Below are 17,265 nucleotides of genomic sequence, written 5' to 3' on the forward strand. Positions count from 1 at the left end.
AATTGGCTGGCAGATTGTATCCAATTTTGTTATGAAAAAGCAGGCCTTACTCTTCCAGGGCGAGTAAAAGCACATGCAGTCAGAGCAATGTCAACCTCAGTAGCACACCTTCGCTGTGTACCTATTCTGGACATTTGCAAAGCAGCAACATGGAGTTCTCTTCATACCTTTGCAGCTCACTACTGTTTAGACAAAGAAGGAAGACAAGATTCAGCCTATGGACAATCCGTCTTAAAGAACTTGTTTCCAGTGTAATCCCAACTCCTTCCACATCCAACCTGCTGTGATCTTCGGCTGATTCATTTCAACAACAATACTTCACTGTTGCTTCACGACAAAATAACTCAGCCTCTAGCTTGCTAATCACCCATATGTGAGGACTAGCATCCTGCTTGTCCTGGGATAAAGCAAAATTGCTTACCTTGTAATAGGTGTTATCCCAGGACAGCAGGATGTAGTCCTCACGAAACCCACCCGCCACCCCGCGGAGTTGGTTCCGATACATTTTATTATTTTATTTTTGGCTAACGCTAATTGCTACAAAACCAGACTGAAGGGAGACCCCTGTGGCAGGGAATATCATGGCATGCTGGGCATGCTCAGTAGGCACTCTGGTGCCAGTCAAAAGTTTCATAGAAACTTTTACAGAAATTTCCGTACATAGGGCTCCATTACTGATGTCACCCATATGTGAGGACTATATCCTGCTGTCCTGGGATAACACCTATTACAAGGTAGGCAATTTTGCTTTCTGAAAATGTAGCATGAAAAATTTGTGACAAAAACATCTGGCCAGAGTATTCATCAAAAAAAATCACTGAAGCGGCACTAATCAGCAGGAACATAGTAGGGAGTTCCCCACAAGTTAAAAAAAATTCTAAGCTCTTCTATAGTTATGGAAGAAATGTTCCATATTTTGTGCCATCGAATAACAGGATCAACATGTAATTGATTCATACTGCTCACAGATTGCTGCATTTATGTTTGCTCCACCTCCTGCACATCACACACTTCTCTTCTCTGGCTATGCTCATTACATTTTGTCAGCCCCAAAATTTCAAATAAATCTATTTAGAACTGTAAATACTCAAGAAAACACAGTATTCAGTCACTACTTGCCAAATGAAGACCTAGACCTCCAGGGGAGATTCAAACATTTGCTTTATGAGCCTTTTACTCAATTATGGGTACCCAGGCAACTGCAACTTTAGAAAAGTTAGAGAACTTTATTCATAGGATAATTTGACTACATAAGCACCATCTAAAAACACATTTCTTATGTATTTCAGCACAAGTAATAGAAATAGAATTATTTTTTTTTACCTCTATTAAAGGATTTTCAGCAACAGCCGTCAAAACAACTCTAACAGCCAGTGCTTCTGATCTGACTATTGTCTCTGCATCTGCAGAAACTGGCCAAGAAGAAACATTAAGCACAAAATGGAAGATGCCAGAACAGTGGGGCATGAAAAGCATTTTCATGTCTTCTGCAGCATGTGGTCCAATAATGGTTTTGTTTTTGAATACGAGACATTGGTATGTCAAACTGTCCATCTGAAAAGCAAATGTTAAGCAATTAAATCTTGTTGAAAACCAATTATTCTGTTATATGACTGTTTTTAACAGATCTAGCTCCCAGTTTAACCCATGCACCAATCTATATTAGGCCTACAGAGAAAGCAGAGTTGCTTATTTGTAACAGGTGTTCTCCCTGGACAGCAGGATGGTAGTCTTCACAGATGGGTGACATCATCAGAAGGAGCCCTGTCACAGAACACTTTTCTCAAAGTTTCTAAAACCTTGACTGGCACACTGAGCATGCCATTATCCCCATGACCACATGGGATCCTCCTTCAGTCTTGTTTTATAGCAAAAAGGCACGAGCGAAAAATAAAATAAAACAGAAGCAAACAAAACTCCGCGGGGTGGCGGGCGGGTTTCATGAGGACTAACATCCTGCTGTCCTGGGAGAACACCTGTTACAGGTTAGCAACTCTGCTTTCTCCCAGGACAAGCAGGATAGTAGTCCTCACAGATGGGTGAATAGCAAGCTGTAGGTTGCTCCCTGAACACCTCGGGCCAACAAGCACCCAATAACGTGTACAGGCACAACAGGCGAGCTGTTGGCAACAATGGGGAAGCCTGAATACCATACTGGGCCCTAGGTAGGAAGAGTTGGGTTGTTACACTGGAAACAGATTACAGAGGACAGACTGGCCAAAAATGCTATCCTGTCGACCGTCCTTATCCAGACATTAATGGGCTGTGAAAGTGTGAAGGGAACTCCACATCGTGGCCTTGCAAATTTCAGAGATAGGGACTGCCCGGAAGTGTGCCACTGACACTACCATGGCCCTATCTGAGTGTGTTTTCACCAGGCCCTCAAGCGGAAGGCCTGCTTGCTGATAGCAGAAAGCAATACAGTCCGCCAACCAATTGGAAAGGGTCTGCTTGCCCACTGCAACTCCCAGTCTTATTCTTGTCGAAGGAGACAGAGTTGGGTGAACTGCCTGTGGATTGCGGTGCAGTCTAGATAAAAGGAAAAAGCATGTTTGCAGTCCAAGGTTTGCAGAGCCCGCTCATCTCGGTGCGAGTGTGGCCTCGGAAAAAAGGTGGGCAACACAATGGACTGATTTAGGTGGAAGTCAGTCACTATCTTAGGCAGGAATTAGGGTGAGTGTGCAGTACCACCCTTTCGTGGAAGAACCTCGTATAAGGCGGTTAGGTCACTAGGGCCTGCAGCTCACTGACTGCGAGCAGAAATAGCCGTCATGAGGAAGAGAACCTTCCAAATGAGGTGCTTGAATTCGCAGGAATGCAGGGGCTCAAACTGAGGTGGCATGAGCCACACCAGCACTATGGTTCAGGTCCAAGGCCACATCAGGGGGACGTAATGGAGGCTTCAGTTGAAGTAAGCCCCTCATGAAGCACCCAATTAAGGGTTGCACTGACACTGGTGTGTCGCCCACCCCTCGGTGGTAGGCGCTAATGGCACTCAGATGTACCCAGATTGAGGATGTCTGCAGACCAGACTCTGAAAGGCACTAGAAGTCCAAAAGCCTCAGCGTGGGGCAAGAGAAAAAGTCAAGGCCTTCCTGCGTGCACCAAAAGGAGAATCTTTTCCACTTCGCCTACTACGATTTCCTCTTGGTAGGCTTTCGCGAAGTTACTAGAACCCACGATACATTGTCAGAAAGGTCGAGGGGCCGTAGTATTAGCCTTTCAACATCCAGGCTGTTAGGGACAGCGACCAGTGGTTCGATTGGCACAGCCTGCACTAATCCTGCATGATGAGGTCGGGCGAGGTGCCCAGGCGAATTGGCTCCTGGACAGACAGGTCGCAGAGAATGGGAAACCAGACCTGACGAGGCCAATGCTGTGTTATTAGGATCATGGAGCTTCGGTCCTGCTGTAGCTTCACGAGAGTCTTGTCTATAAGCGGAATCAGAGGATAGGCATATAGGAGGCCCGATTTCCAGGAGTAGGTGAAGGCATCCATGGCCAGTCTCCCTCGGTCCCCGTGTAGGGAGCAGAATAGGTCCACCTTGTGGACCTGCGAGGATGCAAAGAGATCTATGTCCAGCTGACCCCACCGGCGGAAGATACTGGCCGCTACACAGGGGTTCAAGGGACCACTCGTGGGGCTGGAATGTCTGGCTAAGGCGGTCTGCCACTACATTCTCAGTGCCTACCAGGTAGATGGCTCGCAGGAGCATGGAACGCGACAGGGCCCAGGCCCAAATCTGCGCCGCCTCTTGGCAGACTAGATAGGAACCTGTGCCCAACCCTGTTTGTTCACGTACCAAATGGCTACCTGGCTGTCCATCTGGATCAAGGTGAACTTGTTGGACAGACGGGCCTGGAATGCATAGAGGGCATACCGCATTGCCCGGAGTTCCAGGAAATTGATCTGGCAGGCCACCTCGGCTCGACCATACGCCTTGTGTCTGCAGGCTGTTGACATGGGTTCTCCAGCCTAGGTTGGAGGCGTCCATGGTCAAGGTCACCTGAGCAGCCGGGGGCTGAAAGGGAAGTCCCAAGCTCAAGTTGGATTCCTGAGCCCACCAGGCGAGGGAGAGCTGGAGCAGGATGGTTATCTGGACGAGTGCTGAGAGTTTCTGAGTGGCTTGGTGCCACTGAGACCTCAGGATCCACTGGATGACACTCGTGGCTTGACAGGCCATTGGGGTGATGTGCATTGACGATGTCATGTGACCCGCAACTTCAGGAGCAGGTGGGCGGAGGCCGTCTGCCGGTGGTGGATGGATCTGGCCAACCCAACCAGGGTGGCTATGCATTCGCCATGGAGGAATGCCTTGGCTACCGTGGTGTCCAGGTCTGCTCCTATGAAGGTCAGTCGCTGGGATTTCGGATAGTTGACAAGAAACTCCATTGACTGGAGGAGGGGTAGCATCACGTTGAGGGACTGAAGGGCCCCCTCTATTGACGAACTCTTGATGAGCCAATCATCCAGATTTGGGAACACATGTACCCCATTTCGGTGCAGATGTGCTCCCACCACTGCCAGGCACTTCATGAAGACCTGGGGCGCAGAGGCTAGCCTGAAGGGGAGGACCCTGTACTGGAAAGATTGGTGGCCAACTACAAAGTAGAAAAATCGTAAAGTGCGCGTAAGCGTCCTATAGATCCAGAGAGCAGAGCCATTCCCCTTGATGCAGAAACAGAAGTAGGGTGCCCAAGGGCACCATTCTGAATCATTCTCTGGGAAGGAATCTGTTTAAGGCTTGAAGATCAAGGATGGAACGGAGGTCGCCTGTCCTTTTTGGGAGGAAAAAATACCGGGAGTAGAACCCTTGTCCCTGCTGAGCCCAAGGAACTGGTTCCATGGCTCTGGACTGTAGCAGGGCCGAGAGTTCTAACTTGAGGGTCGATGTGTGTTCCACAAGGCTCCACGCCGGGGAGGGTGTGGAGTCTGGTGGAACAGTGAGGAGATTCAGGTGGTAACTGTGAGCTACGATGGACAATACTCATCGGTCGGTGGTTATTGGGTGGTTAGCAGAGACAACCTCCCACACATAGGTGGATTGGACAGTGTGGGCAAAGGGGACTGGTTTCTGCTCTCTGGATGCCAGTCAAAACCCAGCTGCAGGCTGGGGAGCTGCTTGAGCTCTAGGTGCTCTCTGTTGGCAAGGGTGCCCTCTTTGGTCAGACTGAGCAACACAAGCAATCCAGGAGAGAGGGGGTGCCAGCATGGCCATTTGACTAGGGCCTACAATGTTCAAGGGGACTACTTTTGTAGGGCAAAATTTTTAAAAAAGATAAATATTTCTATTTCTAACATGTATAAATAAAAATTTCAATTGTAATTAAAGAAATTGCTAACAAAAAAGCTCGTAAAGCCTTCTTAAATAAATACAAATTATTTGGGAAATTTAGAAAACTATTTCTCTAATTAAGTATCACAACAGAACCTTACATAGGTGCCTACTTTTCTTAGCTGGCACGGGCTAATTCCTGCTCTCTCTGGCCCTGAACACAAGCACGGGAGACCGGAGGGCAACATCTCTGTTGCTTGTAAAATTGCTTTCTGGTATCCCGACATGGACCTCTATGGGTCATCGAGGAGGCATCAGAGGTGGTAGTGGATAACTCAAGCAGGGTCTCATAGTCGTCCTTGAGTTGAGCCACTGCATCATGGATTCTGTCCCCAAGCAGGTTTTCTCCTGTACAGGGGAGGTCAGCCAAGTTTTCTTGGACCTCTGGACAAAGGGCTGAGGCTTTTAACTATGCCCAGCATCTAGTACTAATGCCATCTGCTGAGACCCTAGACGCTGTCTCAAAAACATCACAGGCCGCCCTCACTTCATGCTTACCAGCCTCCAAACCTTTCTAGAGGATGGATCCCAGGCCCTCCTGAAACTGCTGTGGCAGGGTCTCCGAGAACTCTTGAACTTGTTTCCAGAGGTTCCTGTTAATACTGTTTCATGTATAGCTGGAATGCAGCTATGCAAGCAATCAGCATAGAAACTTGGAAAACCCTTTGACCTAGGGCATCTAAGGCTCTTTGGTCTTTCTCTGGAGAAGCAGAGGAGTGAGAGCGGGTTCTCGGCCTTTTTCTGGGCTGATTCCTCTACCACAGACTGGTGTGGCAACTGGCTCTTCTGAAAACCCAGGGCATGTTGCACTAGGTAAGTGGCATCCGTCTTCTTATTGACCGAAGGCACCGTACCTGGATGTTCCCACAGACTGTGAAGGAGGTCCAGAAGAACCTCTTGTACCGGGACCATCATCACTTCCTTAAGAGCGTCCACAAACTGTAGGACCTCCAACATTTTGTGGCGGGTGTCTTCCTCTGTTGACAACTGGAAGGGAATGGTTTCCGCCATATCCCTGACGAAACTAGCAAAGGAGAGAACATCCGGAGGTGAGCACCGTCTCTCTCCCGGGGGGGAGGGCTGTGAAAGAAGGTCCTCGGAGGCCTTCGATGAGTGTTCAGAGGAAGCATCGCCCCCATGGGTCATAGAGGGCCTTTTCCTTACTGACGAAGCACCTGAGATGAGGAGAGAGGCCAAAGCCCAGGGTACGGGGCGCAGGCACCGATGGACAGTGAGGTGGCACCAACAGCAGTGGTGCCAGCATCGATGGCATCGGGACCTGTGAAGGATGCCGGGACCTGCGAAGGACGCTGGGATACCAGAAGGCTCGATTGCCTGGGTATAGGCTCTGGCATCGGAGGTTCCGAGTGCGGGAATGGCAGAGGAGCCGCATCTTCCTCCTCCGAGGAGCCTGGAATCAGGATCAAGACTGGAGGAGGTGCCGGTGGTTGGCTGAGCATCGAGGGACCCGCCGGTAGGGTCTGCGTCGGCAAACCACCAAGCAACACGTCCAGCCTTTCCAGGAGAGGTGCCAGCATGGAGGGCACTGGTTCCATTGCCAGTATGGTGGCTGGCATCTGTGGCGGATGAAGGCTCCAAAGGGCATCGAGCACTGCCTGCTGGACCACGCAGTCTAGATCCTCTCTAAATGAGGATGCAGACAAAACTGACCTTGGAGTAGGAGGCAGGCTAGGCTTCACCGGAGCGTCCACAGGGCCTCTTCGGAGGGGGTTCGGCCGAGGCTGATACCACTGCAGTGTCTGTGCCATCACCGGATGGCGACGACAATCAGTGCGCCAGTGTCGATGCTTCCCACGGTGCTCGGCCCAGTCTTTCTCTGGCGCAGAGTACAATGATGTGAAAGTCTTCATATGCGTTGATGCTGGCGAGGGGTGGTCTCTCCTGCTCCTCTGTCTTCTTTCTGGGGCTTTGAAGGGAAGGTCCAGAGTCAGAGTGATCCCGACGACTTGAACTTGGCACCGGAGTCGATGGAGGAGATTGCCTGGAGCCAAACAAGTCTCCATCTTCGCCAGGTGGGCACGCTGGCCTTTGGGGGTCATCTGCGCACAGCTTGGACATTGACAGATGTCATGGGAAGGCCTGAAACAGGACGCAGATGTAGTCTGCAGACCCTCCTGGCATTTCAGATAACCAATCGCCATTACAAAAAGGGGGCGCATGCAGTCGGTGACCGACTGCCACCGGGAGGTAACAGCCGGGAACAGACCGCAAAAAACCACGAACAAACTTAAAAGACTGAGAAATTGGGGGACCCCAAGATGGGGAAAAATTGGAAGAAAACTTTGAAATATTCTGTGTGAGAAACAAAACTCAGAGCTCCAGTAATCGCGCGGAAAAAAAAAAACTGAAAGGGAACCCCCTGTGGCCACAGGGTTAATGGCATGCTGGGCATGCTCAGTATGCCAGTCAAAGTTTTAGAAACTTTGACAAAAGTGTTCCGTGACAGGGCTCCATCTTATGATGTCACCCATCTGTGAAGACTATGATCCTGCTTGGCTGGGACAATCAATCAAGAAATAATTTATCATGGACCTGCTAAATGTAAGAAGACTAACTCTCTTAAACCATCAACCACAAATACTAAGTAGAACCTAACAGCTCTGTAAAAACTAGAAAAAGTTTTATACAGTACAATCCATGCAGAGCTATTAAAAAGCAGTTGGTATTTTTGTATCTTTACTTCATATATAGACACTGAACATGCATGAAATATTGTGCAAATATTAAATGTTTTAGTGTCCTCATAGCTGCATTCAACCAATGCCTCTATAATCTATTTCACATTTGTCATCATGGAACCCAAATTTAGGTCTTAGTATTTTTTATTTTTGCATATAAAATAACTCAAAATGCTCCCTCAAAATGAAGTCATTATAATATAACCTGTCACCTGCCATAACATTTCCTGCAAAACATAACTATTTTATTTAATAATCCAAAATATATCATTATATCAAAAGAAAAACAGTATTTATAAACTGTTACTGGTGTATAAATGTGGGTTGGACTTCATGTTTAAAGTAACAAATACAATAATAAATGTGAGCTCTAAATATAGAAGTTCATTTACACTTACAAAAGCCAATGTTTTGCTAATATTTGAATTCAACTTCCAAGTTTGTTAAAGATATTTAGAATGCTTTCAAAGAACTACCCTACTCAGGAAACCAAATTTTATTGGATCAAATTCATAAAACTAAGTGAATCAGAAAGAAAAAATGATGGGATAGCAAATGTTGCTTACCTGATGTAACAGGTGTTCTCACAGGACAGCAGGATGTTAGTCCTCACAAATGGGTGACATCGAGGATGGAGCCCACCACGGAAAACTTCTGTCAAAGTTTAAACAGAACTTTGACTGGCCCCTACTGGGCATGCCCAGCAAGGCACTGACCCTGCAGCCAGCAGGGGTCTCCCTTCAGTCTGATTTTCAAAGCTACAGGCAGTGCCTAGAAAGTAAAAATAAAACGAACCCAACACCGCGGGGAGGCGGGCGGGTTTTGTGAGGACTAACATCCTGCTGTCCTGTGAGAACACCTGTTACATCAGGTAAGCAACATTTGCTTTCTCACAGGACAAGCAGGATGGTTGTCCTCACAAATGGGTGAGTACCGAGCTGAGGATGTCCCGACCTGCACCAAATGTACCCAACGGTGTGCAGCAGGCACAACAACTGAAAAGAAATTTGGGAAAGGGCATCCGCACCCTACCGGGTAGGTGGAAGGGTGTTGGTACATCAGGTTGGAAAAAGGTTACGCAAGACAGACTGGCCGAAGGTGGAGTCCTGTCTTCCAGCCTTGTCCAAACAATAATGGGCTGCAAAAGTATGGAGAGAACTCCAGGTTGCAGCTTTGCAGATGTCAGGAAGCGGTACCGATCGAAGGTGTGCCACTGACATCACCATGGCCCTCACAGAGTGTGCTTTAACACGGTCTTGAAAAGGAATGCCAGCTTGCTGATAGCAAAAAGAAATGCAGTCCGCCAACCAGGAAGAAAGAGCCTGCTTACCCACAGGTTGTCCCAACTTATTAGGATGGAAAGAGACAAATAATTGAGTGCTCTTCCTGTGGGAAACTGTACGGTCTAGGTAAAAAGCTGGAGCCCGTTTACAGTCTAGGGTATGCAGGGTCTGCTCTCCAGAGTTTGAGTGGGGCCTGGGAAAAAAGATAGGTAGTACGATAGATTGATTGATATGAAACTCCGAAACTACCTTAGGTAAAAATTTAGGGTGAGTGCGGAGTACCGCCCGGTCCTGCAGGAGCTTAGTGTAAGGCGGATAGGTAACTAGGGCCTGTAATTCACTAACCCTGCGAGCTGAAGTAACAGCCAAAAGGAAGAACACTTTCCAAGTGAGATATTTCAAGTCACAGGAGTGCAGAGGTTCGAAAGGAGGTTTCATTAGACGACCAAGAACCAGGTTAAGGTCCCAGGATGGGGCCGGAGGGCGCAAGGGTGGCTTTAGATGGAGTAAGCCCTTAAGAAAGCATGTTACTAGGGGTTGTACTGAAATAGGATTACCCCCAATACCCTTATGGAAGGCGGCTACCGCACTGACATGCATTCTGATAGAAGAGGTTTTAAGACCTGATTCAGAGAGATGCCATAAATAGTCCAAGAATTTGGAGATTGGACAGGAAAGGGGATCAAGGGACTGAGAAGTGCACCATGATGTGTACCTTTTCCATTTGTATGAGTAAGACTTTCTTGTGGAAGGCTTTCGTGAAGCTATCAGGACCCGAGAAACGGAATCTGAAAGGTTAAATGGTTGAAGGACTAACCTTTCAACATCCATGCCGTCAGGGACAAGGCTTGGAGGTTGGGATGGAGGAGGCATCCGTCGTTTTGAGTGAGCAGATGCGGGTCCTTTCCCAGAGGAATGTGCCTGCGGATGGAGAGATCCTGGAGTATTGGAAACCATACTTGGCGTGGCCAGTAAGGTGCTATCAGAATCATGGTTCCTCCGTCCTGGCGTAGCTTCACGAGAGTCTTTGACACAAGAGGGAGTGGAGGGAATGCATAGAGCAGACCGGTTGTCCACTTGAGGGAGAATGCATCCCTCGGCCGAGAGTGCTGGCTCCGAATGAGAGAGCAGTAATCGTCCACTGTGATTCTGAGGGGACGCAAAGAGGTCTATGCGGGGAGAACCCCACTTGTGAAACAGAGAGGTCGCTACCAGAGGATCGAGTGACCACTCGTGTGGGTGGAAGACACGGCTCAGCTGGTCTGCCAATACATTGTCTACTCCCGGCAGGTAAATGGCCCTGAGGTACATGGAGTGGGAGAGGGCTTCCGCCCAGATCTGCGCAGCTTCCTGACACAGAAGGAAGGAGCCTGTGCCTCCCTGCTTGTTTATGTACCACATGGCCACTTGGTTGTCCGTCTGGATTAAGATTATCTGATGAAAGAGATGATCTTTGAAAGTGCGGAGCGCATAGCGGATTGCTCGAAGTTCCAGGAAATTGATCTGGTGTTCGGCTTCCTCTTTGGACCACAACCCTTGGGTTTGAAAGTCGTCCACATGGGCTCCCCAACCGATGTGAGAAGCGTCGGTGGTTAGGATTACTTGCGGATCCGGTGGAAGAAAAGGCAAGCCCTGAAGGAGGTTGACCTGAGTCGTCCACCAGGTTAAGGATAGGCGCAGCGCTTGTGTGACTGTGACTATGGAGGACAGAGGCTGAAAAGCTTGAATCCATTGGTGTCGTAGAGTCCATTGTGTTACTCTCATGGCTAGTCGGGTCATGGGAGTGACTTGAACCGAGGATGCCATGTGTCCTAGGAGAATGAGGAACTGGCGAGCCGTGGCAGTGTTCTGAGACTGGAGCTGGCGAGCCAGGGACATTAGGGTGTGGACCCTCTGAAGAGGAAGGTAAGCCTTTGCCTGTAAGGTGTCCAAGTCTGCTCCAACGAAGAATAAGGTTTGAGACGGGACTAAGCAAGATTTCTCGTAATTGACAAGAAACCCTAAGGAAAGGAGTGTTTGAATTGTCAATTTTAGGGAGGATTGAGCTATCTGTTGGGTGGAGGCCCTGATTAGCCAATCGTCCAGGTAGGGGTAGACGTGGACACCTTCCTTCCTTAAGAATGCTGCTACCACTACGAGACATTTGGTAAAGACTCGTGGGGCAGAAGCCAGACCGAAAGGTAGGACACGGTATTGATAATGGTCGTGGCCTACGAGAAACCGCAGATATTTGCGATGGGATTGTGTGATCGCAATGTGGGTATAAGCGTCCTTGAGGTCGAGAGAGCACAGCCAATCCCCTCTTTGTAGCAGAGGGAGCAGCGCGCCTAGGGTTACCATTTTGAACTTCTCTTTTTGAAGGTATTTGTTGAGGGCTCGAAGGTCCAAAATGGGACGTAGTCCCCCTGATTTCTTTGGTATTAGGAAGTATCTGGAATAGAATCCCTTGCCTCGTTGAGAGGGAGGAACGGGTTCTATAGCATTTGATTGCAGAAGAAGAGACACTTCCTGTTGTAATTGAGCCAAATGGGTGGATAGACTCCACGCTTGAAGAGGCGGGGAGTCTGCCGGAAGAGTTATGAAGTTGAGGTGGTAACCCTGTGCGATAATTGTTAGCACCCACTGATCTGAGGTGATCTGCAACCAAGGTTGTAGAAAATGGTACAGTCGACCTCCTACAGGAATATCTGGAAGAGGGGTTTGGCATGTGTTCCCTACAGGGGAGTCAAAGGCCAGCCGCAGGCCCAGGAGGAGGGGCTACAGTAGGCCTTTGTTTCCTAGGCTGACGCGGCTGAGGCCTAGTAGAGGATCGAGCTGGACGAGGCCTGGCCGATGGAGGGTAGTAACGGCGTGGCCGAAAGAACGACTTCTTAGAGTCCTTCTTAAGTGGTTGTTTGGAGGAAACCTCAGACGGAACAGAAGAAAGTTGTTTCAACGTCTCGTGGTGATCTTTCAATTCAGCTACTATTTGCTGAATTTGTTCTCCAAACAAATTGTCCCCTAAGCAGGGTAAATCCGCTAAACGATCCTGGACCTCTGGGCGAAGGTTGGATGACTTTAACCAAGCCCAACATCTGGCCGAGATGGCAGTAGCTGAAACCTTTGTGGAGACATTGAAGATGTCATAAGCCGTTCTGATCTCGTGCTTCCCCGCTTCAAACCCTTTGTTAAGAAGGGCCTGAAGCTGTGGCTGGTATTGGTCAGGTAATGTGTCAGCAAAATCTTGCATCTGTTTAAGGATGGCTCTGTTATATTGCGTCATGTAGAGTTGATATGAGGCTATGCGAGAAATCAGCATAGCTCCATGGTACACTTTCTGTCCCACACTGTCTAGGAATTTATTGTCCTTGACCGGCGGAGTGGAGGAGTGTGGCTTGAGACGCTTGGCTTTTCTTTGTGCGGACTCCACCACAACAGAGCGATGATCCAGTTGAGGCTTTTGAAAGCCTGGTGCTGACTGGACAAGGTATGTGGAGTCAGCCTTCTTGTTAACTGGTGATACAGATGAAGGAGATTCCCAGTTTTTCTTTAAGAGATCGAGAAACACCTGGTGAATGGGGATGGAAGCGATGATTTTTGGAGCGTCCAAAAATTGAAGCAGTTCCATCATCTGGTGTCTGTCATCGGTCTCAGATTGCAGTTGAAAAGGTACAATCTCGGACATCTCCTTTACAAAATTAATAAAGGAGAGATCCTCTGGAGGAGATCTTTTTCTACTCTCTGTAGGAGAAGGCGGTGATGGTAAATCTGTGTCAGAAGATGTATCATCACCCCAGGTATCATAGGGATCACTTGGGGGTTGAAGCCCCGATGGACCTGGTTGAGGATCCGAAGGCATCGAAGGAAACCTTGGAGGAACCGGTGGTACAATCGGTACTGGGAACGGCATCGAGGGTTTCGGTGCTGCCGATGGAGTCGGTGCCGGTCTTGGAACCGATGGAGCCAAAGGATAAATCGGTGGAGATATACGAGAAGGCACCGATGGGACCACCCCGGAAGGGGGAATCAGGAACGGTGTTTCTCCCGCCGATGAAAATCCAGTCGGAGACGATGGCGCTGTCGGTGCTACTGGAATCATCGATGGGAGGGCATGTACAAGTGCCTCCATACGTTGTAGTAGCGGTACCAGCACTTCCACCAAAGGTTCGGTGGTCGGTTCCTTCCTCGGTGGCGGAGTCGGTGCCGGGGTCGATGCCGGTGGCGGTGCCGGAATCGGTGCCGGAGACGGTGCCAATGGAGGTTGGAATCTTTGCATCGCTTTCTCGATGGCCTCCTGGACCAGCCGGTCCAGTTCTGCCCGGAGACCAGGGGTAACAATACCCGGCTCGACGGGAGAGGGAGGCTGAGGCAGAGCCGGAGGGACCACCGTAACCGGTGGGATCACGGCTCCCACACCCCGAGAGGGTGAGGGTTTCCTCGATGCCTGCGAACGAGACGTGGACGGTGCCAAGTCTGAACGAGGCCTCTTAGTCGGTGGCTCGGCTTGTTCAGAGGTCGATGACTGTGGATCCTCGACAGGCCGAGACTTGTGCCGTCGATGGCGATGCTTGTCCTTCCGGTCTCCTCGCCCATCCGGGGAGGGGACAGGAGTCGACGGCCGAGAAGTCATCGATGGTGGACGGTCACTGGAGGGTTGACGATGGTGGTGCAACTTCGACGGTGCCGGTTCCGATGACGTCGATGCTATCGATGGCGTTGGGGTGGGTGCATGGAAGAGGAGCCCCATCTTCTCCATCCTGGCTTTGCGACCCTTAGGTGTCATTAGGGCACATTTGGTGCAAGTCAGGACATCATGCTCACTACCCAAACACAAAACACAAACCCTATGGGGGTCTGTGATTGACATAGTCCGGGTACAATCCGGGCATCGACGGAACCCCGTCGCCATGGCTTAAGGCCAAATTTAGTCGCGGGCTCGGTAATTGCCAACAGGCCTCGAGGGCCAAATTCGACGGTAGTCGAAGAAAAAAGGCAAAAAACTTACCGGTTTCCGCGGAGGTGACAAAAATTTGTCGAAGGGAGACCCCTGAGGGGCAAATTTTCTTCGGAAAGAAAAATACCGAATTCCTGTCAGGAACGTGGTAAGAGAGCTCCTTTCACCACGTGGCAACTGCTGCGCGGAAAAAAGAAGACTGAAGGGAGACCCCTGCTGGCTGCAGGGTCAGTGCCTTGCTGGGCATGCCCAGTAGGGGCCAGTCAAAGTTCTGTTTAAACTTTGACAGAAGTTTTCCGTGGTGGGCTCCATCCTCGATGTCACCCATTTGTGAGGACAACCATCCTGCTTGTCCTGTGAGAAATCTTGGTGCCTTATTGCTTATGTTCATGGTTTGTGCTGTCATCACTTCATGGCAGTTAATTAAACAGCAAGTTATGGTCCATTGAGACCATATGGATGGCAACTGTAGTTAAGGTAACATTAAGGGACACAAACCAGTTGAATTGGTTCAATCCTACTATTTTGGGATGCTAAGAATTTCAATTGAGAAGGAAGGTATGATGTATGAGTGAATGCGTAAAATCTCACCTACTTTTATGGAAAAAAATTCAACCTTTGAGTTAGTTTTGCATGTGATACTAAAATATTGGTACATGATTAGATGATCATGACTCATACAAGAATGGATTTGGAAGTTGTGTTCAATGAAGGTGTGCTACAAGCCAGGTATGCAATTTGAACAATGTGACAAGAGACTATAAAAGACTTCTCTATAGCTATTATATCAGTATACACAGTAGGGTAAAACACCAGTGACCCTAAACAGAATGTGCATCATGAACTTTTGAGGCCTAATGCTATGCACAGACTGAGTAAAAGGTGGAGGCCTAAAGCAATGCAGACACAGAGTTTGCAATCATGTGATGTTTTGGCAACTTTATATAAGACTGATTTTTACACAAAGGAGAAAAGACTGTTTCTTCATATCAGGGAGTTGTCATCACCTCCCAAATGAGATCCGTTGCTCATTAATGTGAATGTTACTGATAGCCAAATATTCCATTGAAGGACTTTTAGCCAATTAGTGAATTTTACCTCTTTTCTGCAGTCATATCTCACAGAGATGTATGCGAGACTTTCTGGAGTTTTGTCATTCACTAAAGGGATTTCGTTGGACTAATCACTTTGTGTCAGGATAGCATCTTGTTACAGGAGTGACCCTGGACTTGTTCAGTACTACAGAGGGTGAGAACACTGTCTTAAATTACTTTAAAGTTGGGTTAATCTATTTTGGCAGTTGTGTGATTCTGAGATGCAAGATTGAGCATAAAGATAACACTTGGTTATCTGGTTATCTGTCACATGACAGTACTTGTGCTGTCAAGCTGTAATGAAACTAAAACAAAGTTACAAAAGTAATTGTACCGTATTACTCGTTTTCACGTATGCTGATAAACTAATTGACAACCTCATAAGTGTTTTAATATGCTCTCTAAAGCAACTTAATTTGTACTATAAGGTTATTGGTTAAATCTGAATTTACTTAAAGTTATCTGTTCCAGATCTTCCTATAATACCTTCAAGATTTTGCACTCAAAGCAAAATTTGCTTGCAAGTCTATCGAATTATACAGATTGCAAGATACAAAAACTTGCTCCTAGTCTGTGGAATAAAATTAGTCTTCTCATGCATTTTACTTGCTATCTGAATTTTAGGAAAAAAAAGCTGTTTTGTACAAGCTTTCACAAATCGCTAATATTTTGTGTGTGTGAATTTAGGGAGCCAGTCCTTTTAGTTGATAAAGTGAAGAGTGGAACCAGGCTGCTGGCACTAACTTCTGAAAATAAGATATAGCAGCTTTTAAATTAAGGCATAAGGGAAGCAGACAGTTGCTCAGAAGCACATGGTTCAGAAGAAGGTATCTTCCAAGGATAATTAAACTACTAGGAAGTTAAAATATCCCTGAAGAGATTTTGTGGTTCATACTAGAGTAGCCCAGACAGTAGTGGCCAAAGAGCACACATATGTGAATGACACTGCATTGCCTGTATTTGTTAATAAGCAGACCGTGAATACAAAAAGAAATAATTCAGCAATAACATTCAAAACTGCTTTCTGCATGCAGGTGAAATTAATAAATAACAAACGTTTGTTAAAATTGAAATGTAGAAGGCATGCCCATAATGCCGTAAGCGCCAGTATAGATAAGTATCATCATTTGCATAGCAAAAATTAAAGTTACATACAACAGACCCTCACCAAAAAAAACAGAAATGACAAAGTATAAATAGAAACATGCAGACAAAAGAACTGAAAACCACAAACCCAACTGTATTATGCAATGCAATAATGGAAAAAAAAATTCTTTACAAATCAAGCAATAAAATCAAGAAATAAAACAGTAATATTAAAATCAGACAAAAAAATGAACGGCCAATATCCAATAATTTAAAAAAAACTTGCCATCACACCAATAAAATATTTCAAAACAGCAGAAACACACCAACCAATAATTAAAATAAGGATTTTTAAAAGTCCTCTCCATACCTGGGATCTTTTGATTTCTAGTTACCCTGAGATTGTTGTGGATTGGGAGAAAGAGGACCACACAAACTTATCTTCTCTCTCACAGGTGCACACACAAGCAGGCTCTCAATCTTTCTATCTCACCGGCACTCACACAAGCAGGCTCCAAATCCCACTCTCACACACACACACACACACACACACGCTCATACACAAGCCCTCTCATGCTCTCCCATCCCTTATATGTTCTTGTATGTGCGCTCTCTCTCTCCCTGGGATGAGAAGGCAGCAGCAACCTACTTGGACCTATGCAGCATCACTCACACGCACACACAGGTTCTCACACATGCTACTGTTCAAACGCACACCTCTTGCACACGCTACTGCTTACACTCACAGAAGCTCTCACACTCTCTCTTTCCCAACTGAATGTGCATTTTTCCAGTGGAAGTAGTTTTTCTTTTTGGCCCTGCTACCGATGCCGC

General features: G+C 47.6%; 1 protein-coding gene across 3 annotated transcripts in view; it reads right to left on the bottom strand.

Moving 5' to 3' along the window:
- The window catches only part of CEP192 (centrosomal protein 192), a 1,292,743-nt gene that overhangs the window by 685,070 nt on the left and 590,408 nt on the right, over positions 1-17,265 (bottom strand). For all 3 annotated transcript variants that reach the window (XM_029590939.1, XM_029590938.1, XM_029590940.1), the window contains one exon: positions 1,324-1,554. In XM_029590939.1, the coding sequence (XP_029446799.1) occupies positions 1,324-1,554 (231 nt within the window). The remainder of the gene's footprint in view (positions 1-1,323; positions 1,555-17,265) is intronic.

This window comes from Rhinatrema bivittatum, chromosome 2, assembly GCF_901001135.1.
Source record: "Rhinatrema bivittatum chromosome 2, aRhiBiv1.1, whole genome shotgun sequence".
In the NCBI taxonomy this organism is placed as follows: domain Eukaryota; kingdom Metazoa; phylum Chordata; class Amphibia; order Gymnophiona; family Rhinatrematidae; genus Rhinatrema; species Rhinatrema bivittatum.